This window comes from Dipodomys merriami, unplaced genomic scaffold (assembly GCF_024711535.1).
Source record: "Dipodomys merriami isolate MVZ:Mamm:240054 unplaced genomic scaffold, mDipMer1.0.p SCAF_2, whole genome shotgun sequence".
NCBI classification, from domain to species: domain Eukaryota; kingdom Metazoa; phylum Chordata; class Mammalia; order Rodentia; family Heteromyidae; genus Dipodomys; species Dipodomys merriami.
This window is the reverse complement of record NW_027203381.1, coordinates 32582559-32609456: the sequence shown is the minus strand read 5'-3', so window position 1 is coordinate 32609456 and position 26898 is coordinate 32582559. Positions and strand designations below refer to the sequence as shown.

Below are 26898 nucleotides of genomic sequence, written 5' to 3'. Positions count from 1 at the left end.
TCCATGCAGAAACTCTGTGAGGCCAATCCGGTTATCACCTTCTTACACAGAAGGAAGCTGAGGGTCAGTGGGATTAAGTGTGTGCTCAAACCAGCTAGTAAGTGATTCACGGCAGAACTGGAGCACAGACACAGCTCTGAGCCCCAGCTGTCCTCTGTCCATGGGGTGGTTGTGCCCACACAGCATCCACACATGCTGGCATTGGCTGGCAAGCTCTGTAACCTCCAACCAGACTAAGTAAGAGCCAGAGCAAGAAGACACCTAGGAGACTACTTTTGAGTGACACCACTGGGTCATATCCTAGATGCAAGCCCTTTGGAGGAGTCTGGAAAAAAAATCTACCAAGTTTTGCCCTTCCTGGCCAAGGTTTTTTCAAGCAGGTTTTTCTGGACCCACTTTTAGCTGAGAATAAAGGATGGCTCCAGTTCCTCCAGTCCCATTGCTCCTTCTGGTGTAAAAGAAACTGCATTTTTATTAGTGCTCATGAAGACAGCGTGAAGGAGCATTATCTCACGAGTGCCACCAAAGATGGGTTTGAGAGTCTGTCCATAACTATTCCTCTACTCATTTCTGCCCTTCTACAAAAGCTCTGATGGCAAATAAATAGCAATTTCATACCAGTAACAACAGATCATAAAACTTGCTTACAAATAAATATCCCACTGTCATTGCTTGGGGGTGGAGGAGTGCATGTACGCATGTGCTGGTACAAAGGCTTGAACTCAGGGCTTCCGTTTCTGCTTTTTCACTCAACGCTGGCACTCTGCCACTTGAGCAATATCTCTACTTCCAGTTTATTGGTGGTTAATTGGACTTCAGAGTCTAATGGACTTTAGTGCTCAGGCTGGCTTTGAATCACAATTCTTAAATCTCATGCTCCTGAGTAACTAGGCTTATGGGCCTGAGCCATCAGTGCCCAGCACTGTTGTTTATTTCTTAGCGATCAAGTGAGCTGGCCCTAAAAAGGCAGATTTAGGATTGATGCTTTTATTTATTTTTTGGTCAGTTGTGGGGCCTGAACTCTGGGCCTGGGCACTGTCCCTCAGCTCTTCAGTTCAAGGCTAGCACTTTACCACTTGAGCCACAGGGACACTTCCAGCTTTTTTCTGCTTATGTGGTACTGAGGAATCAAACTCAGGGCTTCATGCATGCAAGGCAAGCACTCTACCCCTGACCCACCTTCCCAGCCCAGAATGGTGCGTTTTTAACTCCAAATGGATATTTTTCATTGCTCCACAGGAACACAGCAGCTATTCCTTGACAGTAGAAGCCAGGGATGGCAACAGAGAAATCACAGATAAGCCAGTTGCCCAAGCTCAAGTTCAGATTCGCATTTTGGATGTCAATGACAATATACCTGTGGTAGAAAATGGAATGGTAACTCATTTTTTCATAATAACTATACCTGTTTGTTCAATTTTTTGTTATTGTTATCTTTTTAAATTCTTTCCTTGTAAAGGTGGTGTACAGAGGGGTTCCAGTTACAAAAGTCTGTTTGAAAAATGTCACCCCCTCCCTCAATTTTCTCCCAGCTTGTCCCCACCTGACCCCTCCCCTCACTAGTTGTGTAGTTCATTTCTAACATAGTCTAATGCTATTACATTAAAATAAAAATTGTGCTGTTCTGTTTTACAGTATGAAGGAGTGGTGGAAGAAAACCAAGTCAATGTGGAAGTTATGCGTATAAAAGTAACTGATGCAGATGAAATAGGCTCTGATAACTGGCTGGCAAATTTTACCTTTGCATCAGGAAATGAGGGGGGTTACTTCCACATAGAAACAGATGAGAGAACCAATGAAGGGATTGTAACCCTTATTAAGGTAAGGCATTAGTGTTCAGGACTGAGTAGGACAAGTCACTGGCAGAGAGAATCTAGGTGCTTTATACACACGTCCATCACCACAGCTCTTTGTGACTAGGAGCATCCATTTGCCCTGACTATCTGGTTAATAAGTGATTATACTATAGTTCACTTTAAGTTCAGGGAAACTTGAGTCCTAGCCAGACGGGGGGATTCCAAGCTTCATTATTGCCTACTACCATCTAGTGTTCTCTATGCCTAAGGGTAGTGTGTGTGTGTGTGTGTGTGTGTGTGTGTGTGTGTGTGTGTGTGTGTGTGTGTGTGTGTGTGTGTGTGTGTGTGTGTGTGTGTGTGTGTGTGTGTGTGTGTGTGTGTGTGTGTTTTGTACTTGGCTTTTTTGCTCAAGGTCAGTACTCTACCATTTGAACCACACTTTTTTATATGTGTGTATGCTGTTCCTGAGACTTGAACTCAGGGCCTGGATGCTGTTCCTGAGCTTCTTTTTCTTCTTTGTTTTTAATTTAATTTGTTATTGTTCTTATAAAGGTAATATTACAAAGTGATTACAGTTCTGTAAATCAGATAAAGAGTACATTTCTTTTTGGACAATGTCACCCCTTCCCTCCTTCTCTCCTAGTTTTCCCTCCCATCGTTACCTACAAGCTGTATAGTTCATTTTTTAATACCTTTTTTATTCTGGTTTCCTTGTGGTGCTGGGAATCGAACCCAGGACCTTGCCCTTGCTAGACAAGCACTGTACCACTGAGCTACACTCCCAGCCCTTACCATTCATTTTTCAATAGTGTCTAGTGAGTATCACTGCTGCATTTGTTTACCCTTTATACCACTCTTTCTGTGCCCCCCTTACCCTCCCAAAGACAAATAAATGAAGAAACAAGACAAAAGGAAAACAAGCAAAATAGCAACAAAGAAAAAAAACACTCTTGTTTCCATTTCCTGGATTTCATTTCCATAAATATTATTTTGTAGTATAAAATTCCACTGTTTATAGGTACCACATTTTTTTAGAACCACTTATCTGTTGTAGGGCTTCTGGGCTGCTTCCACAATTTGGCTATTGTGAATAATGTAGCAATGAACAAAGATGTACAGGTTTCTTTATGGTTTCCTGGCTTGATGTTCTGGGTAAATACCCAGGAGTAGTATAGCTATGATTAGTGAGGAACCTCCAGAAATAGTCCACAGTGGTTATATGAGTTTACATTCCCACCAGTAAAGCAATAGAGTTCCTTTCTCTCTACATCCCCACCATTTGTTGTTCAAATGATGTTGGTCAATCTAACTGGGTGAAATAGAATCTCAGAGTTTTTTGACTTGCTTTCCTTTATGGTGAGGGATGATGCGCATTTCCTCATGTGTTTCTTTGCCATTCTTATCCTTTGCCCATTTTGTGATTGGTTTATTAGCTTTGGGAAGGATTGATTTCTTGAGCTCCTTGTGTGTTTTAGATATTAGGCCTCTGGCAGATGTATTGCTTCTCTCAGTCTGTTGGCTTTCTTTCTAGTTTAGTAACTTGGTTGTGCAGAACCTTTTTATTTTGATGTAATCTCATTTATCAAGTCTCTCTCCTATCTGCTGGGCCCCTAGGACTCTTTTCAAAATGTTTCTGCCAATGCCTATGAGTTCTACTGTTTTCCCTGAGCTTTTGTTACTCAAGGCTACCAGTCTACCACTTAAACTACAGTTCCATTTCCAGCTTTTTGGTGGTTGACTATCATGGACTTTCCTGCCCAGTCTGGTGTCAAACAAAAATCCTCAGATCTCAGCCCCCTGAGTTGCTAGGATTACAGGAATAATCTAATGGTCCTTAGGTTTTAAGCAAAAATCCATTAGTGATTCTTACATAAGTATTGTGAGGCTACATTTTTGAACAAAATATCATCTGGAGCTTCATTGGAACGAAGAAAAAGTTGGATTAGTCATAGTAAGCACATGGATCTTACACAATTGGATCTCATAAGTCCCACAGAATTTTTTAACAAAACGTATTGAGAAGTGTTTTTTAAAGATAGAATTATTTGGTCATAAAGCCCAATTGCTCATAATGCTAAATGTTTTTGTTATTGTAGTCTTGGAGCATGGTTGGCTGTTCATAACAAGCACTGTGGAAGGATTAATATGGCCCCAAGTCCCACATCACTTTGTCATATTCTCTTCACCATTCAGTAGTAATAGTAGTTCGCTGGAAGACTGAATTTTTCATCAGCATTCACCAGACTATCAAAACATGTCATATGCAAAAGCAATATGAAAGAATTTCTATGCATTTTCGACAGTCACAAAAAGTGTCTCCTGTAGTCATTATCTGTTGGATCTTTGTCCCAACATCATAAGGATCCATTCTTAGAAGGGGACAAATACTCATATGCCTGTAGCTCAGACCTATTATCCTAGCTACTCGGGAGTCTGAGATGCAAAGGATCATTGTTTGAGGCCAGCCAAGACAGAATTGTGGGACTCAACCTCTAATTCACCAGCAGGCCGGAGGTATGGCTCAAGCAGTAGAGTGCCAACTGAACAAGCATGTAAGCCAAGGAAGTTAAGGCCCTGAGTTCAAACCTTACTACCAGATCTTCCCCCAAAATAATGAGGCAGAATAAATTGTTTTCCACACAGAACCCTACAGTGAAGAAAATCATACAAGAAGTCATCCAAAAAAAGTGAATAGTTTTTCTATAATTCATGTAAACATATGGGATGTATTTCATGTTATCCTGAAGAGCCAAGCAAAAATGGTCCAGTCAGAGACATTAGAAATAAAGAGCTATGAGAGAATAAGACCTAAATAAGCTTTGATTAAGTAATTCCTAAGTAATACAATGTAGGTGAAGACAGGAAAATAGTGGTATATTAATTCTCATGGGCACATTAATTTTATTTAAAAATTGTGCATGGACCAATTTCAAAGTTTTAGAATAGGTAAGTAAGTGCACCTAAATGCAGAATACTGCAACAATGTTTATAAAAACAAAAGGGAAAATTCAGAACATAAAATAGTACAAATACAGTGTCCAAAGAATTATTTGACGGAAGGCCACCATTTCATTTTAATTTTGAGATACAAACTAATGCATTACAAGTTAATGGAGAGTGCAAGCAACTTAACAGCTCCTCAGCTTGTGCCTTGTACTTGCAGATGGGGAATCAGTGTCTTCCCCACCCCTGTGTTCTCAAGGTCTCTGATTCAAGGCTTCTTACACTCCATACTCATTGGGATATTTGCCACCAGCTTTTTGTTTGGGCAGTTTTGTTTTGCCCATCACCATTTGTTGAATTATGTAGAGAATATGATTGTACTGTGTCATCATTTAGTCATCGGAACTTGGCTGATGGGAGTACTAGCCCAAAGACTTGGCATAACCACAATTTTTTTTCCTGTTCAAAAGGTTAGCTCTTTTAAAAAAAAGTGGCTAGAACTAATTTCTTATATTGGTGAGAGTGGTAGCTCCTTTCTCTTTACATTTGTTTCCCTTGGAAACAAATAGAGTTAATACAAAGCATACTAATACACACCATGCTATAAAGGAAACAGGGATTCTTGGTTTAAGCAGATTGGAAAATCTCTGGAGTTTTTCCTGTTACTCCAGGAATTGTCAGTTTTGTGGTGAGTTAGTGTAACAATGCACAATGTCAATCGGGGGAAGAACTGTCAAAACACCAGCCACATATCCATATGAAGGAATTGTGTCTTCTTGTATGGCATAGCTTTCATTGAAGGCCCACAATTTTTCTTTTATGAAAGAAAGTTCTTTAGAATGTTAAAAATGACAGTGTATGCTTTTTTGTGTCTGTGCCAGTACAGAGGCTTGACCTTACAGCACCACCCCCACTCTTGTATTTTTGCTGAAGGCTAGTACGCCATCACTTGAGCTACACTTCCACTTCTGGTTTTGTGGTGGTTAATTATAGATGAGAGTCTCACAGACTTTCCTGTCCTGGCTGGTTTCAAATCTTAATCCTCAGTTCTCTGGCTCCTCAGTGAGCTAGAAATACATGTGTTAGCCACCAGCTCCTGGGTAACAACATATACTTTTAAAAATGAGTTTGACCTTTAGAAAAATATATTGTAAATGTTTCAAAGTTCCATTAACATTGGTGAGAGTCCTAGGTGACAGTATCTTTCATTGCGTGGTGGGAACTCCATGGTTGTAATATTTAGTGCTCTTGCATTGCCAGTCTAACAGACTTTCATGTCTGACATGAAAGTCATATGTGTTAGCATGTGTTTGTGGGTGCATGTGTATGCAGGGCTGAGCATCTGCCCTAGGACTCTGTCTTTTGATAGAATTCCTCTTACTTTTGCTTTCTAGGAAGTTGATTATGAAAAAATGAAGAATCTTGACTTCAGTATCATTGTCACCAATAAAGCAGCTTTTCACAAATCCATTAGGAATAAATATAAGCCTACACCCATCCCCATCAAAGTAAAGGTTCAAAATGTGAAGGAAGGCATTCATTTTCAAACCAGCACCATTTCAGTCCGTGCCAGCGAAGGGATGGATCTGTCAACCCAAAGCAAAGTGATCGGAAGGTTTCAAGTGTTTGATGAAGACACTGGACAGGCAGCCAGAGTGAAGTAAGATGTTGTGAATCTATTTCCTCAAATTCCATTAAATGGCTATTTACAAAACCTGTAAAGAAATCTGAGGAGCTTTGTTCCTTCACACTGCCACAAGTAAATCATTAGTTCTGGTTCTCCAAAGTGCTGTGGATTGAACTTTCAACTTCATCAAAATTGTGCATGTTTCTCAGCAGAGAGGAATAACCATCAGAAACTGACCTGCCTGGTCACTAACTGGCTATGAAAGAGAGGCTGAGTAGGTTATTTGCCATAGAAATAGTTTTTCCTAAAGAAAACTAAAAAGCAAGACAGAAAACATTCAGGGGAAACAATTCTAATATATCTTATTTCCCATAAGAATCCCAGAGGGTAAGAAAGGAACAAACAAAATTTACTACATGCTGGATGTCGTAAAGCGTATCTTTAATCCCAGCACTCGGAAGACCAACCTAGGAGGGTTGAGAGTTTGAGGACAATCTGGACTACACAGGGAGATATGTCACACACAAAAAAAACAACGTTTGCTGGATTGGTTGTTTCTGGGCACTAGGAGCTCACACCTGTAATTCTAGCTACTCACGAGGCTGAGACTGAGATTTGAAGGCAGAAAATTCCAGGGGAAACTCTATCTGCAATCCATCAGCAAAAATCTAGGCAGGAAGACTGGCTCAGATGGTAGAGCACCAGCCCATCCAGCAAGCCAAACAAATGTGAGGCTCTAAGTTCAAACCCCAGTACAAACCAATACAAAACGTTCTTTAACTTACATCATTTAAAGTATTCCATTGGGATGCATGATGTTTAATTGGGAAAACTGCTTTAAGTACAGATGTCAGAAAATGCCTGGCCAATCAGAACTAGATTCAAAATTCTTTCCATGAAATTAATCAGAAGTACTTGTGAAAGATCCAAACATATTATCATTGGTCAATAGAAATGTTAAAAAGCATGAAAATGTATTTCAAATGTATAATTTGAGTTTTTAAATAATACTTTCAGGTAACTACCATGGCAAATACTTCTATTTGCAGCAAGCATTGATTTTGCTTTAAGTTGATATTTTGAAATATTAAAACCATTCTAATATGCAGTATGAAATGGAAAGCTAGTTTCTCCACCTATCTTACTGACAGAGTTCAAAGTTAAGTGTGAACTGAGGTAGCAGTAGCTATTAGGATGATTTCCGAAAATACAAAATATTCCACAAAAATCCTGGAACATGAACAGAGATACTGGGGTAGAAAGTTAAGCCTTCAATGTGAATGATCCCTTGTGTATCCAGAATTAAAGCCAGTTTCTCTTTGTTTTATAACAGATACAAGAAATTGGAAGATAAAGACAATTGGGTCTCTGTGGATTCTGTCACATCAGAAATTAAACTCATAAAAGTCCCCGATTTTGAATCAAGATACGTGCAAAACGGCACATACACTGTAAAGGTTGTGGCTATCTCTGAAGGTAAGATATTAAATAAGTAGGTTTTTTCCTGATCTATAGGCATTTTGGTTTTTGTCTTCCAGCCATAGACAGGCTTTGAATGAATATAAAGATCCTTCCAATTGATGAGCCTTTATGTTTCAATTTTTTTGTTTGTTTTGTTTTTTGGTCAGTCATAGGACTTGAACTCAGGACCTGGGCACTGTCCCTGAGCTCTTTTTACTCAAGGCTAGTGCTCTACCACTTTGAGCCAAGGTGTCCCTTCCAGTTTTCTGGTGATTAACTGGAGATAAGTCTCTCATAGATTTTCCTGCCAGGGCTGTCTTCAAACCGTGATCTCAGCCTTCTGAGTAGCTAGGAATGTAAGCATGTGTGAGGTGCTGGCACTCAGCTGTTTTGTCTTCTTTAGTGACATGAGAGGCATGTTTTGGTCTAACCTGAGACCTGTCTAGACCAGCAAGTGTAGTTAAGTGGTTACTGCACTGACCTTCCCAACTCTGTAAGAGAATTCACACTGTGTCTGTCTATTGTTGACTATAGATTTTCTCCTGCTTATGTTTTTAAGATCAACCTAGCCAAACCATCACTGGCACGGTCATTATCACAGTTGAGGACATCAATGACAATTGCCCCACACTGGTAGAGCCCGTACAGAGCATGTGCGTAGACGCGGCCCAGGTGAACGTGACAGCGCTGGACCTGGATGGCTACCCTAACAGTGCGCCTTTCAGCTTCTCCATCATTGACATTCCACCTGGAACCACAGAAAAATGGAAAATAATCCACCATGAAAGTAAGCAGAACTCTTAGGCTACATTAGAATCCAGCTAGCTGCAAGCTTTTGTCCTGTAGCTTGCGTTTTCCCTCAATTGTTTTTCCAATACTACTTTTTAAGGGCATTTATAAAATTACATTAACTATACACATTGTGCATAACAGTATCTTTGAGAAGATAAATTATCTGGAACAATATAAATGGTAGCGGGGCTAGGTGCTAGTAATCATATTTACTTAGGAGATCTAAGGATCATAATTCAAAGCATGCCGAGGCAGACAAACTTAAAAGACCCTGAACTCAAATTAACCACCCCAGAAAAGCCACCAGTAGAGCTTTTGTTCAAATGGTAAAACTCTAACCTTGAGTGAAAAAGCTTAGAGACAGCACCTAGGCCCTGAATTCAAGCCCCAGAACAGCCTGTGTGCAGGTGTGTGCATACACACACACATACACACACACATACACACACACACACACACACACACACACACACACACACACACACACACACAAAGGGTGGCAGGATAGTCTTCAAATAGCTCTAGAATAATTTTGCATTCTGAACTGAGGCAGTCCACGCCCTTCTAAGTACAACAATCACAATAGGTGCTTGCTAGATTCTTAAATGTGCCAACAATAATTTCACTTCAATAACATTTATTGAGCATTTACCCTGTCTATGCACACTGTATTCATTATCATATATCTGTACTCTATATGATATTATTTCCTGATTTCAAGTACAAACTTTGACTCCCTAAGCATTAAGCAGTTTGTTAAAGGTTACAAAGCAATGAGAAAAAGATTTTTTTAAGGTATGGATCTTACGTTTTTGTCTAGGGCCACCCTCAGGCTTTGATCCTTATACCTATGCCTCCTGTGTTGCTGGGATTATAAGCTTATCCCACAGTATCTAATTTACTTGTTGAGAGAGTGTCTTAATAACTTTTGACTAGCCTGGCCTTGAACTAATGCTAAAATTACGGAAGTGGGCTTCCCTCCCTGGCACAGGCCACTCTTGGAAAGCCTGCCCAGAAGACTATTCTGTTTTAAACAATTGAGTGTATTTTAAGAAAGCTTCAAACATCGTTTCCACGTTTTTCTTAATTTATAAGTTTATTATGGATTTTAAGTCTGGCGAATGATTTTTAAAATGATTTCTAAAGGATCATTCCAAATGTTGGATCCAATTTTTTAGTTCAATATCTAAACTGCCTTCTTTTCTTTTTTATGTAGTCCAGTTATCTCTATTAAAAAGTAAGTACTTCCTTTGTTCATTATACTCTAAAATTCCAGGTCTCTTTTCAACTTGAGCTAAAAAATACAATGCACCTAGAATTTTTTTCAATATTTTAATATTGAAATAGGTAGTGATAATTCAGCCTGAAACCACAGGTAACTCAGTAACACAGGCTACATTTTCAATGGGAGTTGCTAAGCTGTTGTGCTCATGGGCTAATTTTCTAAAAATTCTTTAATATAAAAAATATAAAGAAATCCCTAAATGTAAGTACACACACACACACACACACACACACACACACACACACACACACACACACATGCACACACACACACACACACACACACACACACACACACACACTCAAGTACTGTATTCTTAGTCTACTTAACTATTCCATATGCTTTATTGCAAATCTTCCCTCTCTTTTTTTTCTTGCTGATACTACAGCTTGAACTCAGAACCTGGGACCTATTCCTGACCTTTTTATTCACAAAGCTATCACTGTACTACCTAAGCCACAGCCCCACTTTCAGCTTTTTGTGCTTTATTGAAGAGTCTCACAGACTTTCCTGCCTGAGGTTGGTTTAAACTGCGATCCTCAGATCTCAGCCTCCTGAGGAGCTGTGATTACCAGCACCAGATCTTTTAAAGGTCAATGCTGGTGAATGTTGACTTGATTGGATTCAGAAGCGCCTAGATTAGTAAAGCACCTCTAGCTGTGGGGAGTTGCCAGAGAGGAGATCTGCCCTGCAGATGAGGGGTGCTGTCCCATAGGCTGGGCCACAGGGAATGAAAGGATATGGCAAGCAGTCTCCCTCCTCCTCTCTCCCCAATAAGCTCCCAGACCACGCTTCCTATCTAAAGTACAAGTTGCCAGCTCACACCTAAGTTCCTGAAATGTGTGTAAACCACGCTCATTTGGGACACAATAAGTCTCCAGAAGAGCTCCTCTGCTGTTTAACCTTTGTACTCAAAGTCTCTGGGCAGATTCTAGTGGTCACACATTATGAATTACACAAAGTACAGGAGCAGTGGAGCATCTACCTGGAGCAGCCTAAAGACCATTCCTGATTCCTGTCACCGGCTTTCCTCCCTCCCTAGATCGTCACTCAGGTTTGTTTTCTGCTGCTTCCTCCCCTTTGCAGGTACCAGTGTGCTGCTGCAGCAGTCCCAGCAAGAGCTGGGGAGAAGTGACATTCAGTTCCTGATTTCAGACAACCAGGGCCACAGCTGTCCTGAAAAGCAGATCCTTACCCTCACGGTGTGTGAGTGCCTTCACGGCAGTGGCTGTGTGGAAGCCCAGCACGACAGCCACTTTGGCCTGGGAGCGGCAGCCATTGCACTAATGATTTTGGCCCTTTTGCTCCTGCTACGTAAGTCTTCCAAGCCACTTTGAGTGCCCTATTAGTGATTTATTACTTTGTACACATTCATTAATTCAGTTACTAATGGTAGTGGGCTTTGAACTCAGGACCTTGTACTTGCTAGCCAGGTAATCTACCATCTCAGCATCGCCACAGATCTTTTTGCTTGTGAATTTTTGAGATAGGATCTCACTTTTGGCCCATACCAGCCTGGACCACCATCATTTGCTTTATGCTTCCTGTATGCATGGGATGCCACAGTACCCAGCCTTGTATTGGTTGAGATGGAGCCCTATAAACTTTTTGACTGGGCTGCCATGGAATTACAATCCAGGGAGGAGGAGCCACCACACCTGCTCATTTGGTTCTTCAAAGTATGTGTGCATGTGTACAGTTGGAAGAGCTTTTAGTGGATCTAAGAAACTAGTATTTCGATAATTCGTGAGTAACTCAAGACCTCAGAGAATCAGGCCTCATACAGTGTTCTAGATTACTGAATTGTATACAACTTGTGGGGGAGAACAGTTGGGAGGGAAAAACTGGGAGAAAATGAAGGGAGAGGTGACACTATTCAAAAGGGATTCATTACCTGGTCTATGTAATAACCCTGTGTACATCATCTCTACAATAACAATAAAAAAAGAAAATAAATATTTAAAGTCCTCCTACAACATAAGAAAGAAATATATTGAATTTTTATATTGTCAAAAGCCTTTAATCTTTAAAATTGTGATCTTTTGGGGACAGCACATTCACAAAGCTTTTTTTGAACAGTTGCTTAAAAAAGAGTTTCAGTCTTTGAATTGGGTTTGCTGTCATGGGTGCTGTGTAGTGTTCTAACTAATAAGCACAGATAATCTTTGGGAGATGGAAATGACTCCCTCCTCTGGCATTGTGCTTCGGAGCTACTGACTGATGATTCAGAATCAAGAAAAGAAAAAAAAAGACAATAGGGCTGCCCATCAGTGAAGACTAAACTTCAGTATATGATAGCAAATTCTAACAAGGTGACATAAGCTGGCACGGGTGGCTCATGCCTGTAATCCTACCTACTCAGGAGACTGAGACCTGAGAAATGTGGTTTGAAGCCACCCTGGCAGGAAAGTCCGTGAGACTGTTATTTCCAGTTAGCCATCAGAAAATCAGAAACAGAGCTGTGACTCAAAATGATAGAGCCTTGAGCACAAAAGGTCAGGGGCAGTGCCCAGGTCCTGAGTTCAAGCCCATGACTGACCAAGAAAAAATAATAAATAAAATGAAATGGTGACTTAAGTGTAGAACTTAACCAGGACTAACCATCTTCCCAATCTTGATGCCATACAGTTGTGCCACTTCTGCTGCTGGTATGCCATTGTGGAGAGGGTGCCAAAGGCTTCACCCCCATCCCTGGAACTATAGAGATGCTTCACCCTTGGAATAATGAGGGGGCACCCCCAGAAGACAAGGTCAGTTTATCACATACAAATGTCATTTGTTTTATTTCCTGGTTTTAAATTCAGAGGCCTTAGGAGGTCCTTTTGGCCATGAGAGAATAATGCAGAGGTGACATTGTGACATGTCTATTTGGTATTCATCCCCATTGACCTAAAATCCCTGGAATCTCCAAAGTGACAGTGTCTTGAAGACTGAGCCCTCAACCTGGGAGAAGTTACACTAGCTCCAGGGTCATAGGGTCATGATGGAACTGACTTAGAAGACAACCCAGCCATGTCTGCTGCAGAAGTGGTTTCCCACTTGCTACCAGAGAGAAATCCCACACATTGGGAGCTCCCAGGATGCTATGTTGATTTTTTTGCTGTGAGATCAGAGAGCAAAGGAGGCCTTCATTTTCAACAGTACACATTTCAGAACTCTGTCCAGGCCTTTCTTAATCAAAGGGCTCAAGTGACAGCATATTTTGTCTTACTGACCAGAACAGAGTTGATACAGTGTTCCTGCCGGATGACAGTCCCTTGTAATCAGTATGGGAACAAGGATCAGGATATGACCCAGAGAATGAAGAGCTAGGGTCAGGGCAAACAGACATGTATAGGAAATTAGGATGGGATTTTTGTGCCACTGTTAAAATGCACTTTCTATCACTACCATGAACTACTCGATTTCCATTCCTCTTGAAGTACCCCTCCCTTCTTGTTGCTCCTGGAAGGATGAGTCTCTTTCCCACACTGCACACTCATGTTTGGCCCCTCACACTCCAACTCGCAACTCAAAGATGAGTGAACTGCTCACTAAGAATATTTTCTACAAGTTGTTTTTATTACTTCCGCTTGATTCACACCAATCGGGACCTAAGAGGCTATGGCCAGTACCAACTGAGGCTTACAAATATGTTCTTTACTTTTGTGTGTCTGTGTGCTGGTCTCAGAGCTTGAACTCAGAGCCTGTGCACTGTTTCTGAGCTTTTTGCTCAAGGCTAGTACTCTGCAACTTCAGCCAAAGTTATATTTCTGACTTATGGGTGGTGAATTAGAGACCAGTCTCAAAAACTTTCCTGTCCAGGCAAGCATTGACCCTTGATCCTTATATCTCAGCCTCCTGAGTAGCTAGAATTCCAGCGTGAGCCACTGGCTCCTGAACTGCTCATGCCTACCACTGAAAACAAGGAGTCCTATAAAGTGTGTGTGTCTATGTGCCTGTGTATATCTACTGATGCTTGAATTTATAGCCTTGTACTCTCACAAGGCTTTCTCACCCAAGGTTAGAACACCACCATTTAAGCCCACTCCGCTTTTCCTGCTTTTTGCTAGTTAGTTGGAAAGGAGACTCTCACAGGTTGGTCTGCTCAGGCTTTGTTCCAACCCTGATTCTTAGGTCTCAACCTCCTGAGTAGTTAGGATTACAGGCAAGAAACATCAGCATCCAGCTTCAAAGTGCTTTTTCTAAATGAATTGATCACTTCTGGCCATATTTTGCTGCCTTAAAGTGAATAAGACAATTTTCTTGCAAGAATCTTAACATTTAATGTAATTATTTTGCCTGTACATCCATAATTAATAATTGCAGCTGTTAAGTTAATAACACATTGAATTTTATTTTTGTTTTATCTTGTTTATATAGGTTCTGAATAATAAATCTGATTCACATTAAAACAAACATGGAATTTGTTAACTAACTTGCCTCAGGGGAAATAGCTCCTTAAGCTATTTCCCTCAGTGTACAGACCCTCCATTCTTGGGTTCTGTGTTTAACTGTGTTCACTCACAGGTGATACCAGCACTTCTGGCTGTGGATCACGAGGAGAACACAGCAGTAAGAAATGGAGTTGGAGGCACAATCACCAAGGAGGCCATCATGAAAGGAAGCAGCTCTGCTTCTTTTACCAAAGGGCAGCATGAGTTGTCTGATGTGGATGGACGATGGGAAGAACACCGAAGCCTCCTGACTGGTGCAGCAACTCAAGTCACTGGGACTACAGGAGCCTTTGTGGGCCAAGAAACCCTGAGGACCTCAGGAGCCACAGGGGCCTCCAGGGACATGGCTGGAGCTCGGGCAGCTGTTGGTGCAGTGAATGAGGAATTCTTAAGGAATTATTTCACTGATGTAAGAATAGCTGTTTATATATTGGGGAAAGGGGATATATTTTCCTTGTCCACTCTAATCCTGCTCCAGTAAATCTTGGTTATGCAGATATTGCTAGCTTTTGATTGGGAAATAATTCAAATGTATCAGAAAGTACAAATCAAACCTTACTACCACCCATAAAGAATTTGTCAGAAAACATTCAAAGATAGAAATTTTGAACTCCTGAAGAGTCTACCCAGATATCACCTGATTTTTAGTATTTGTCTACATCTGCCATTTAGTCTTCCAGTCTCTTACACATACCACATGCACACATGTGTGTATGTGTACATAAACACACATAATAAATATATGGCATGCACACACCTATCTAAACATTCATGCAGATGCATATATGCTTACTTGTTCATATGCATGCACACATTCACATCAGTGCAAAGATTCACACAATAATCTATAGTACCATATAGTACCATCCAGAAATTTAGAAACTTAAAATTGACACAAACTAGATTTGAATTTGCCAATTATAGAATTCTATTTCTATCCATGACCCTGTCATTACACTTTATTAGATTTACTTGCCATGCTCATTTATTTTCCTTCAACGTAAAAGTCCCTTCTTCCCTTCTTTGTTTTTATTAGCTTATATTCAGTATAAAAATAATAGATTTCATTGTGACACATGCATGTGAACAGGTAGTTTGATTGTACCCCAACTTTATACGGTTTTTTTCTCATGGTGAAATTGCTTGGTAAGTGTTCTGCTACTTCAGCCGTGCCTCCATTCCCTTTTCAATTTTTACGTTTGCTTTTTTTAAGATAGGGTCTTGGGTTGCCTAGACCAAGACCCACATACCCACTATACATAGCCCAGATGACTTGTTGTGAAGGGATCTTATTGACATTTTGCCCAGGCTCTCCTCAAATTTTGATTCTCCTGATTTACATCTCCCAAGCACCTGGGGTTATACACAAAAGCCATCCCACCTGCATCATGATGTTAATTTCTTTTTTTTTGGGGGGGGGGGCGGGGGTCCGGTCGTGGGGCCTGACCTCTGGGCCTGCGTGCAGTCCCTCAGCTCTTCAGCTCAAGGATAGCGCTCTACCACTTGAGCCACAGTGCCACTTCCAACTTTTTTACTTTTTGCTTATGTGGTGCTGAGGAATCTAACCCAGGGCCTCATGCATGCAAGGCAAGCGCTCTACCACTGAGCCACCTTTCTAGCCCCTATTAATTTCTTTTTTAACAAATACACGCTAGGTATAATGTAGACTATGTCTCAGTTGATGGTTTTCTTATGCTTTCTTGTAATTATAAGGCCTCAGGTATCACATTTTGAATAGGAATTTTTTATTTATATATTTAATTTTTGTCAGTCATGGGGCTTGAACTCAGGACCTAGGCACTGTCACTGAGCTCTTTTGCTCCAGTCTACTGCTCTACCACTTTGAGCCACAGCTCCACTTCCAGTTTTCTAGTGATTAATTGGAGATCAGAGTCTCTCAGACTTTCCTGCCTGGGCTGGCTTTCAACTGCAATCCTCACATCTCAGTCTTCTGAGTAGTTAGGAATATAGGCATGAGTCAAAAGCAAACAGCTTAAATAGGAATATTATTAAAATATTTTGTTTTTGTAAGGGTTTCTCTTGCTGTTGTTTAGGTTTTTAAATTATTTTTTGTCCTTTCTTTTATACTACTGGAAATTGAACCCAAGACATTGTAGTTACTTGGCAAGTGCTTTAGCATTGAGCTATATCCCAGGCCAAGTGTCATGGTTTTAAGAAAACTGGTATCATTAATTATTTGTCTCTCTTTGTATTTTCATTTTAGAAAGCAGCCTCCTACACTGACAATGATGACAGTCACATGGCCAAAGATTGCCTGCTGGTTTATTCACAGGAAGACACAGATTCTCTACGGGGCTCCATTGGCTGTTGCAGTTTTATTGAAGGAGAGCTAGAGGACCATTTCTTAGATGACTTGGGACTTAAATTCAAGACACTGGCTGAAGTTTGCTTAGGCCAAAAAATAGATATGGATATGGAAATGGAGCAGAGGAAAAACCCCATTAAAGAAACAAACAGGAGCACAGCTTCCCTAGCACAGCATGAGCAAACCCTGGTTAATTCAGAAAATAGCTACTCCTCTAGCAGCAGCTTTCAAGTCCCAAAACCTATGCATGGAGCACACACAGAGAAAGTAACTCAGGAGACAGTCACTGAAACATCTGTGTCTTCCAGGCAGAGTCAAAAGATAGTGCCACCTCTTCCTGACCCCAGGGCTTCTGGGAATATCATAATGGCAGGATCTTCCTATGCCACAAGCTCTACTCTGCCAACAGGCACAGTGATCCTGGGTCCAGGACAACCTCAGAGCCTTATTGTGACAGAGAGGGTCTATGCCCCAGCCTCCACCATGGTAGATCACCATTATGCTAATGAAGGGAATGTTGTGGTTACAGAAAGAGTGATCCAGCCCAATGCAGGTGTCCAGAACCCTCTGGAAGCCACCCAGCATCTTCAAGATGCTCATTATGTTATGGTAAGGGAGAGAGAGAGCATCCTTGCTCCCAGTTCAGGGCTACAACCCACTGTAACCACACCCAACAGGCAGAATGTGATGGTGACAGAAAGAGTGCTAACCCAGATGCCCACAGAAGCCTCCATAAAAGTTAGAAACACTGTGGTTTCTGGAACTGGAGTCCCCAGCACTTCTGCTTTTGCAGAATCTGGTAATTTTAACTCTACCATGACCACATCTTCTGCCAGAGTCACCAAGCACAGCACTGTGCAACATTCTTACTCCTAAATAGCATTCAGTCACAGACTCACCCAGAACGTAACTAGCAGTGATTGGCTGAATGTTGTCCATGTACCTGGCCTTTCAGGAGCCCTGCAAATCTGTAGACAGAGGTAATTGAACTTGAACCTCTTCTCAGTCATTGATCTGCACAGAGCCACACTGTCTCTGCTCCCATTGGTGTATTTGAAAAAAGGCTTCTGGATACCCTGAAGACAGACAGATGATGTTGTTTCTTTTTTTTTAACAGAGGGGTTACAATTATATGGGCAAGGAATGAGTACATTTCTTATCAAGAATTGTTGCCTCCTTCTTTGTTTCCCCTTCCCATCCCTTCCTATCTAGCCCTCTTCCACATCCCCCTACTCTCCCCTTCCTGGCCAAAGTTGTAAAGTTTGTTTTTTGACATAACGTCTTGTACAATGAGTCAACCTGTACCCCTATTTAAACAATTTGTTTTCTTTTTTCCCTTCTCCTCTACAAATTATACCAACATCAAATACAGTGAAAACGGGGTGGTGTTGTTTCTTAAGGGCTTGTTTGTAGCAAGTTGTACAGACAATAATCCCCAAACACAGAGACATCTGACTTCTGGGAATTTGCTCAATTTACATGCAGTATCCAGTTCATTTGCCAACCCAGGAAACAGGATTTCTCCGCACACACTGCTAACATTTAACACAGAACTTCCACATTCCTGCCCTAAGCAGATACATAACTCATTTATACAAAATCACATGGAGAGTCTGGGCTCCAACTTTCCTTATGTGTTTCCTTTAAGACTGAAACAATTTCATTTGTGTGAGATGTGTTAAATTTTGAAGCACTAAAATAGTAAGAATGTACATTGTGCTTGTATACATGAGATATTTATTATATGCTGGCCTTAAAATGATTCATATATTACTTATTATAAGAATAATAGTTAATTTCTTGAAAAGCTCAGGATTCTTTCCATTTTAGGGCCTTGTGATCTCAGTTGTTTTACTCAAAGCTGGCACTCTACAACTTGAGCCACACCTCCACTTCCAGCTTTTAGATGGTTAATTGGAGATAAGAATTCCATGGACTTTACTATCCTGGCCAGCTTCAAATCTCAATCCTTAGACCTCAGCCTCCTGAGTTGCTATGGCAAGATACATTGTTTTCTGAACAGCCACAATTTGGTGGAGGCAAATTTACCAACTCTATTCCCTACTATTGTAGGGAGGGTGCCTTATCAATCATTCTTACACTGCCAGAGTATGTACAACGCCTAACATGGTGCCAAATAATTATTGGTAGAAGCAAACTGAATTTTCAAGCAATTCTTTTTCAGGTAAATGGCCAAAAACATCAAAGGAACTCATGTGTCTTCCGTTATGAAGTTTGAAATTATGCTTTTATTCTGGTATCTCCAATTTATTCATTGGCTTGTCATGACTAAGTATGTAGGTAATAGATACTATATTATAAAACCTCAAATATTGACCTGACTATGCTTTGTTTTTTTGTAACAAAGTTACCAGAGTTATGTGGATCCAAAGTAGATTGCATTTATTTCTCTCAAAGTGCTATACTTCAAAATATATGTGCATATCAGGACAGGTTTACATAAATACTCCCTGCCCCATATTTTTTTACTTTTTACAGACTACCTAAATTCTTGACTTCTATTTTGTTAAGGAAATGAAACATGAAGATGATACTTTTGTGGGCTAAGGAGATTGTTTAGTTGAATTGTGCTGTGAAAGGATTTATACATTACTTCAATATCTGTGTGTAAGGACAGTTGTGGCTGAGATAAAAGTCTCTCTTGAGTAATCTAGAATTGTTTACACTCTACTTAGTAAGTTTTGTTATTTTTGTTGTTTTGGTTTTACTTTTTCACTATGATTTATTTTCTCAATAGAAATATTACTGCTCTGTAAAAATGTTCATATGATTCACGTACCAGAAAAACAAAACTTGATGTTCTACTCCCTCCTTGGGCAGCCTTGAAAACCTAACCTGGACCTGTGTTCTCAAGTGTTCTCACATGTTCTTAGCGCTCTCTGTTTTCTAAAAGGGGATTTTCCTTCATTTTTACATATTTGTATGTATATCATGATAAATATTTAAATAAAAAGTAAATGTTCACAATGCCCCATTCTCTACTGCTTCTCAGTGACTTATAATATGTTACCAGGAAGACTGCTGAGTCATAACAGACGGCTTTGCTCTATGCTGATTCCTGAGCTCTGCTTGAATGAGAATAGCCAATGTTTTTAGAACAGAATTGTTTGTCTTCCTAAGAAGGAGAGAAAAGAGGAAAGCCCAGTTAAAGGTGAATTTCAGATCAACAATGAATAAATTCTACTTTTAAAAAAATAAGGAGAGATGCTGTTCAACTTGTAATGGAATTACACTCGAATAAACTATTAATGAAAACCTAGATCAAATGTTCCCATAGTACTCCTAGATATCTGAACAATATGGTCTAATTTAGAATTAAGACCTATCAGTGAACATTCAAAGCATGGTAAGTCAGGGACTGTCTGTATCTGTTATTTATTCACATTGAACCGGTATGACAATGAAAAGTGAACTATTACAATTTACTACTCATCACGATTTTGCTTATATTTTAATTCTCTCTAGTTATCTGTCCTGAATTATAAATATTTAGATCTGTAATATTGCGTGTTCCTGGGAAATTGACTTTTTAAACTATATGAAATATCTCCATTTCTAGTGATCATGTCATGTGATTTACCTGGAAATAAATAAATTTTTATTTTCTCCATATATATATACATGTATATACATATATACATACAAATATAAATATATATTTTGCTGCTTAGGGAATTGAACATAGAAACTTGAGCTTACTAGGCAAGTACTCTACCATTTTAGCTACTTCCTCTAGTTCTGTTTTTAGGATTTTTTTCCCCATCAAGGATCTCATACTTTTGCCCAGTCTGGCCTTGAACCATCACCCTCCTACAGATCCTTCCTAAATACCTGGACATGCACTACAATGCCCAGACCCAACTTCCTCAGGTTTCCTGTTTCTACAAGTTATCCCTTGATTTCTCTGTTCTGCACCAGTCTCTGTCTCTGTCACATAGTTCAGTGCTGTTGAACAGTGCACAGGAAGGTCTTACCTTCTTGTCCACTTGAGAAGTACTGAATTTTATGGAAGGCTTTAGAGAAACCACTCATGTGTGGAGGCTGAAGCCTTCAGCTAGGTGTCTACTGCTGCTATTCCAACTGCCTTTTCAATATTTCCTTCTCTCAGTCCTTCTGTGGTGGAAAGGATGCTTTAGACTACCACCACTGGTTTATGTCTGTGTTTATAATTAAACACAGTTCTGTCAGCCTAGAAAACCTTTCCATGAAGCTAGAAAAAAAAAAAAAGAAAGTACTTCTATGAATGAATAAGCACCCAGTCAGATTGTGATACATATCACTGATGATAAATAAAGAAATACAAGGAGAGGAAAAGTCTAGTATTTTCTTAAATCCATGCAGAACATAGTATCAAGAACATAAAGGATAACTGCAAGTTAACCTTGAATAAGTCTAGCCCTCGTCCTGTACTTGGCTATATGCCTGTTCAGCCTGTTACTCATCATTATTTCTGCTACAAATACTGCTTTCCTGGTGCTGTACCTGGTACTCACTTCTAGCACTGCCCTTGCTGGTTGTCCTTCGGGGCCGGGTGAGGCTGGAGGCCGCTGGGTCTGCTGGGAGAGGCCCGAGCCCCAGGGCGCGCGCCCTGTCCACGCTCCAGCGCTCACACACGTGGACGTCATTGGTGGCTCGCGGCATTGGTGAACGTTGCTCATTCGATTTGTCTCCGACTCACCGAGTTGGCGGGAAAACGAAATCCCAGAGCCAAGGACTCTGATCACAGAGCTCCAACGCCTCTGAACGGGCGCCATGGGCGCCTATCTGGACAAGACTGGCCTGTCCCTGCCCGCGGACAGCCCGGCCCAGGACGGCACTGAGCGTCACGCACCTGCTGGCCCTCAGGAGCCCTCGGCCTCCAAGAGCATCCCCCTGCTGTCCTCCTGGGCGCCCATCTCTCTTCTGAGAGCCCGCAAGAGGCCATCCCGCGGGCATCCTGCCGCTGGGCCCAGGCGTGTGCTCAGCTCGCCTCGGAGACGCTATCTGCTGCAGCAGGCCCGCCGTGCCCTGCTGGGGCCGCTGGCTGCTGTGTGCTGGAACCAGCCTCCCCTGCAGACGCTCACCAGGAGACTGTGCAGCGCGCTGACCCCAAGGATGCCCGCTCAGCACAGCGCACCTGCGCCTCCCCCAGCTAAGGCTCACACCACCGACTCCTGCGCACAGTCTGCGCCCTCCAGCAGCCACCCGCACTCGGGGGCCCACCACACACTCACCGAGGTGCTCCAAGACAGGAAGACCAAGACCATGGCTGCAGACCACCAGGACTCCGACTCTGATCCACAGCGCAAGAGACCGCGCCAGGATGGCGCCGGGGATGGAGAAACATCGCCCAAGCCCCCGAAGCCGTCTCAGGTACTGAGCTCTGAGTCCTTCCAGGGGGGCCTCGCTGCCCAGGGCTCCCGTCAGCCCTCACAAGAGCAATGGCACCCCTCTTCTGGGAGGCCCATGGCAAGCGGGCGGGCTGCTGGCAAGCCTGGCTCTGGCCAGAACGGCCGCTCCTGTTGCTTTGCTTCCACGCGGGCCTGGGCCCAGCTGGGCAAGAGGTCAGGTCTTGCCTCCCTCTTCCTGCCTGGAGGGAGGCTGGCCAAGAAAGCCAGGGAGGAGCGGCTGCCTCCTCATTCCAGAGCTCCAGCCGCTGCCATGGCCCCTGTTGCCCAGTCCCCCGCAGTCCAGGCCCCTGACGCCCACTTTCCCACTGTCCCCCACCTGCAGGTCTCTAACAAAGTCCAAGCAACCAAGGCCACCTTCCCTGGCACTAAACGAAGAGTCCGGTTTAAGATAAAGCACAGCCAGCCTGCCTGCGCTGCTCCTGCTGAGACTGCCAACTCTGCCAGGCCAGGCCCCGCTTCTCCAGCTCTACCCAAAGGGCATCGCCTCAGCTCATTGGCATCTAGCGCCTCACACAGCAGCACCACCCCCTCCATCTCCACCCAGGCTACAGCCACCAAGCCTGTGGAGGGCAGCGTGGGGGCCCCACCCTCAGGGCCGCTCTGCACAGAGCCAGCTGCTGCTGACACCAACACGCAGGTCAGTGGCCCTGACACTGCCACCCCCACTGTGGCCTCGGGCAAGTCAGATTCACACTCAGACTCAGAGCCAGCTCAGGGCCAGGCCTGTGCCACTACTTTGAATATTCCTCGGGGCATTATTTGGGCTCTGCTGTACTCTACTCCCAGATCCCCTGTGTCTCTGCCCTCCCATGGCCATTTCTCCAAGCGTCAGGGCTCTCCCAGCTCGGTAGCAGCCACCTGCTCTAGCTCCACGGGCTGCCCCAGCCCGCGCAGCCCCTCGCCTGACTCTACCACCAGCGAGGGCAGCTTGAGCTTCAACCGCACAGCCAGGCCTGCCTTCCAATTTCCCTCTACCTCCCGTGTCATGCCGACTCTCCGCATCCACACCAGAGCCCGCACCAAGCTCCCCTGCGGGGACAACAAGCCAGTCCCTGGCTGCTCATGGATGCCAAGACAGGATGAGGCCGCACACACACCTGCTCAGCCAGGGCCGGCCACAGCACAGGCCCAGGTGGCTTTGGGCTCCTCAGTCCTGTCTGCTTTGGGCTGTCAGAAAGGCCCAGCCTCCACCTTCTGGGCCCCTGCCAGCATGCAGCCCTCCCAGACCCCTCTCACCACCATTGGCTGTCGGGTCACCTCTCAGCCCACCACCACCCCCACCATTAGCAGCAGGATTGCCAGCTGCTCTCAGGCCGCCTTTCCATCTGGCAGCTTGGCTGCCTCAGCTGGCCCTCCGGGCTCTAGAATCACTGGGACCACCCCAGGCCCTAGCTCCTCTTCTGGAGCATCCTTCTTCCCAGCCTCCATCTGTGTAAGCCGTGGACAGCAACAGCCTCTGTGTTGGAGCCACCCCAAACACACCCATGGTTTCCGGGGAGTTGGGCTTTGGGGCTCAGCAGTCCCATGCCTTGCCACGGGTGTGGCTTCAACCCCATGGCATTATACTATCAAAAAGTAATCCCTGTCCCCCTCCCATTCCCTTCCCCCAAACAACCACCCTTGTCTGAATCTGGACCCCAAAACCTGCTATGGAGAGGCTCTGACCCTCTGCAGTTGAACGAAACAAACTCAGCCTGGATCTCTGGCTTCAAACGGCCAACTTGGAAGTTAGCAGCCTGTGCCTGGTCACTTCTGGAGGAAGTGGGCAACTCCAGAATGGGCAGGAGGTCACAGGATAGAAGCAAGAAGCCAGATACTTGACTTCATCAGTCACCCAGGTGAGGCTGGGGAACTGAAGTAATGTGAATATGCTGTTCTCTGGCTCTTCTGAGTCTCTGTGTAGTGCAGAACATGCTCAGTGGCTCTTCCATCTTCCTGTGATCTAGAACATGGGAAAGCTTTGCTGGAGGTTGGGTTTCTCATGTGATATCATATGGTGGGACAGATGGAGCATTCCTAAATTTATCTGCTCATATTGTCTTCCTCTGTCTATTCTATGGAACAAATTTCCCCTATCTTCTTGCTGTTTTACCCTAATCCATCCCCAATTGTATCTTCCTCTTTTAATGACCCTGTAATCTTGCTTTGTCCCAATAGGTGCACATCCATTTTCTCCTTCACAGCAGTCTGAGTGTTCATCTCCAGCCCTCTCTACCCATGCAGAACTGTTGGTCCAAGATATCCTGGCCGAGCAAGGGAGAGACCCTCTCTGAAGGTCAGAAGCTTGTGGAGCAGGCACTATCCCATGAACTTCCTCCCCTTTACTTAGCCACCTGCTACTACCAAGACAACAACATGTGCCTCTCTTGGTTTGGATGGTCCAAGCCTGGTCCTGTGGCACTGTGGGATGCTCCAGTGTGCTGCTCTTGTGTCGAAGAACTGAATGGTATGTGTAGTCTTGTTCGCAGGGCTAGATCTAACTGTCTCTTGAATCCTAGGCATGGTTCATTAATGTGCAAAGTGGTGCCACGTGAACACCACAATGCTGGCTCCTGCATATTGGGATGATATTTTAATGGGTTTGGCCTGGTAGACCAGATATGATGTTTCAGGGGAAGCATAGTCCTCCCTTTCACTTTCTTGCTTCACAAACCCAGGTATAGACAAGCACCTCCGGTGTGTATCAGGAGACCTGAACTGACCACCTTGGAATGTCAGACCTCAGTTTTCTTGTCCCCTGCACTCTCATATACACAGAAGATGTTAGTGACAATATTCTTTGCATTTAGAGTATTTTTAAAGTTTCCCTGTCATGCTATAATTATAAGTAACTCTATTGTGTTGGAAACTAGACCATACTAGTTTTCATAGACTCTTGTTATCAATCTAGATATTTGTTAAACATTATCTGCATTTGGCAATATTTTAACATTTACTTCCTATTCTGTAGTTATTCTCAGGTAATATTTTTTTTGTAGTCATGCCGTCTTTTTCTTCTCAACTCTATATATTTGTGATGATATGCTTTTGTCCTGGCAGTATTTTAAATCTTTACATATAGGTCTCTGGTTTATAAGTAAATCATTTGTGTTAAAAATAGTTCTTTAGATTCCATATTTCCGTCCTTCTCAACTGTACCCTTTTGTTACAATATTCTTCTGAATTGAGAGTAGATTAAATGGTTGCTTACTCTTTTTGAGAAGTCTCTTGTCTTGTAAGTTATTCTTTATACTTTACATCAACTTCTTTCTCAACTCTACATCTTTATGACAGTATTTTTTTACAATGACAATATTTTAAAGATTTACTTACTCTTCCTTAAATTATAGAGTCATCCTTTGTGTGTTGGAAGTCAGATGGATTTCACACATAGCACTCATTCTCATCTCCTAATACCTGACCATTCTGGAGGAAGCTGGCAGTTCTAAAAGATGGAGGTCACATGACAGAACAAGTCACGTACCTTTACTTCAACTGTCACTCAGGTGGGTCTGGAGAGCTAACACAAGAGCTCTGCAAAGTGGCCACTTGCTCTTCTGATTTTCTGTGTAGTGCAGAAGTAGGTTAGGTGGGTCTCTCCATTTTTTCTAAAGCTATAAGTTGGGGGAGCTTTGCTAGGTAGTAAGTCTGATGAGCATTTTATAGGGTGGGACAAATGAAGCATACCTAAAGTTTGCCTGCTTGGGCTGACCTTAAACAAGTGGTTCTCTTCCTCTCCATTTTTCAGTGATACCATATGCCCATATCTGCTTGCTTTGTGTTCATCCGTTTCCTGTTGCCTTCATCCCTTGCAATGACCAAGAACTTTGCTTTTTCCCACTAGGTGCAGCGTATTTTCTCCTGCACAGCAGTCAGTGTGTTCACCACCAACCTTCTCTTCAAGTTCAGAACCTAAAGGTCACTGGGTGACTCAAGACATCCAGACACATCCAGAGAGATACTTCCTCAAGGTCAGAAGATGTTGGAGCATGTAGGTTGCCATGAGCTACTTCTACTTTCTCCTCTTTACACAGTCACCTCTGTATAGATAACATCTGCACATCTGCCTCTCTGGGTTTGATTGTCCACGCTTTGTCCTGTGGCCCTGTGTGATACATGAGTTACTCCTTGGCAGATGAACTGAAGGGTTATCTGTGGAGGCCTGTTGGAAGTGTCAGGTTGGCCTGTCTCTAGAGACCTAGGCATGGCTATTCAAATGTGGAAAATGGTGACATATGAAGGCCACAATGTTGGCTGGTAAATTTTGGAGTGCTGCTTTGATGTATATGGTCTGGTAACGAGGATATGATGTTCCTGAGAAAACAATGCTTCTATCCCCCACCCCTAACACACAGTACCTGTTTACCCAATGCAGGTATTGTGAGCCCTCATCCTGGGCATCAGTACTCCTGGATTCACCACATTGGAAACCAGTCCTCAGTAGATAAATATTAACAATATTGTTTTGTGTTTACAGTATTTAAAATTTTGTAGAGCATGCTCTACTTACAAGTAACAATTTTGTGTTGAAAATCTAACCTTACTTGACTTCTCATGCCCTCATTCTCAACCTGGATATTTGTTGAAATATTTTTTGCATTAGAAATATTTTATCATTTATGTTCTGTTCAATACTAAATAAACATTTTGTGTTTGAAAATAAACTTCTGACCACATTGTCTTCAATATTACCTCTAGAAATCTGTTGGAATAGTCTCATACATTGACAGTATTTTAGATGTTTATACATTGAAGTACTTTAGATGTTTGCATGCTACGTATATACTGAAGTCCTTTGTGTTGGATGTCAGGCTTTAGACTTCACATATTTTTGTTCTCAAC

General features: G+C 42.6%; 1 protein-coding gene and 1 long non-coding RNA gene across 2 annotated transcripts in view; both read left to right on the top strand.

The window, feature by feature from the left end:
* The window catches only part of Dsg2 (desmoglein 2), a 42074-nt gene extending 22418 nt beyond the window's left edge, over positions 1-19656 (top strand). The window contains exons 7-15 of the mRNA XM_070029392.1: positions 1240-1377; positions 1636-1821; positions 6134-6399; positions 7700-7842; positions 8387-8614; positions 10991-11218; positions 12533-12654; positions 14414-14749; positions 16565-19656. Of these exons, the coding sequence (XP_069885493.1) occupies positions 1240-1377; positions 1636-1821; positions 6134-6399; positions 7700-7842; positions 8387-8614; positions 10991-11218; positions 12533-12654; positions 14414-14749; positions 16565-17542 (2625 nt within the window). The 3' untranslated portion in view covers positions 17543-19656. The remainder of the gene's footprint in view (positions 1-1239; positions 1378-1635; positions 1822-6133; positions 6400-7699; positions 7843-8386; positions 8615-10990; positions 11219-12532; positions 12655-14413; positions 14750-16564) is intronic.
* A 4590-nt stretch (positions 19657-24246) lies between these two features.
* Positions 24247-26619, top strand: LOC138831588 (uncharacterized). The gene is made up of 3 exons (XR_011373393.1): positions 24247-24523; positions 25407-25562; positions 25901-26619. It is a non-coding gene; the product is annotated as an uncharacterized lncRNA (long non-coding RNA).
* The last annotated feature ends 279 nt before the right edge of the window (positions 26620-26898 follow it).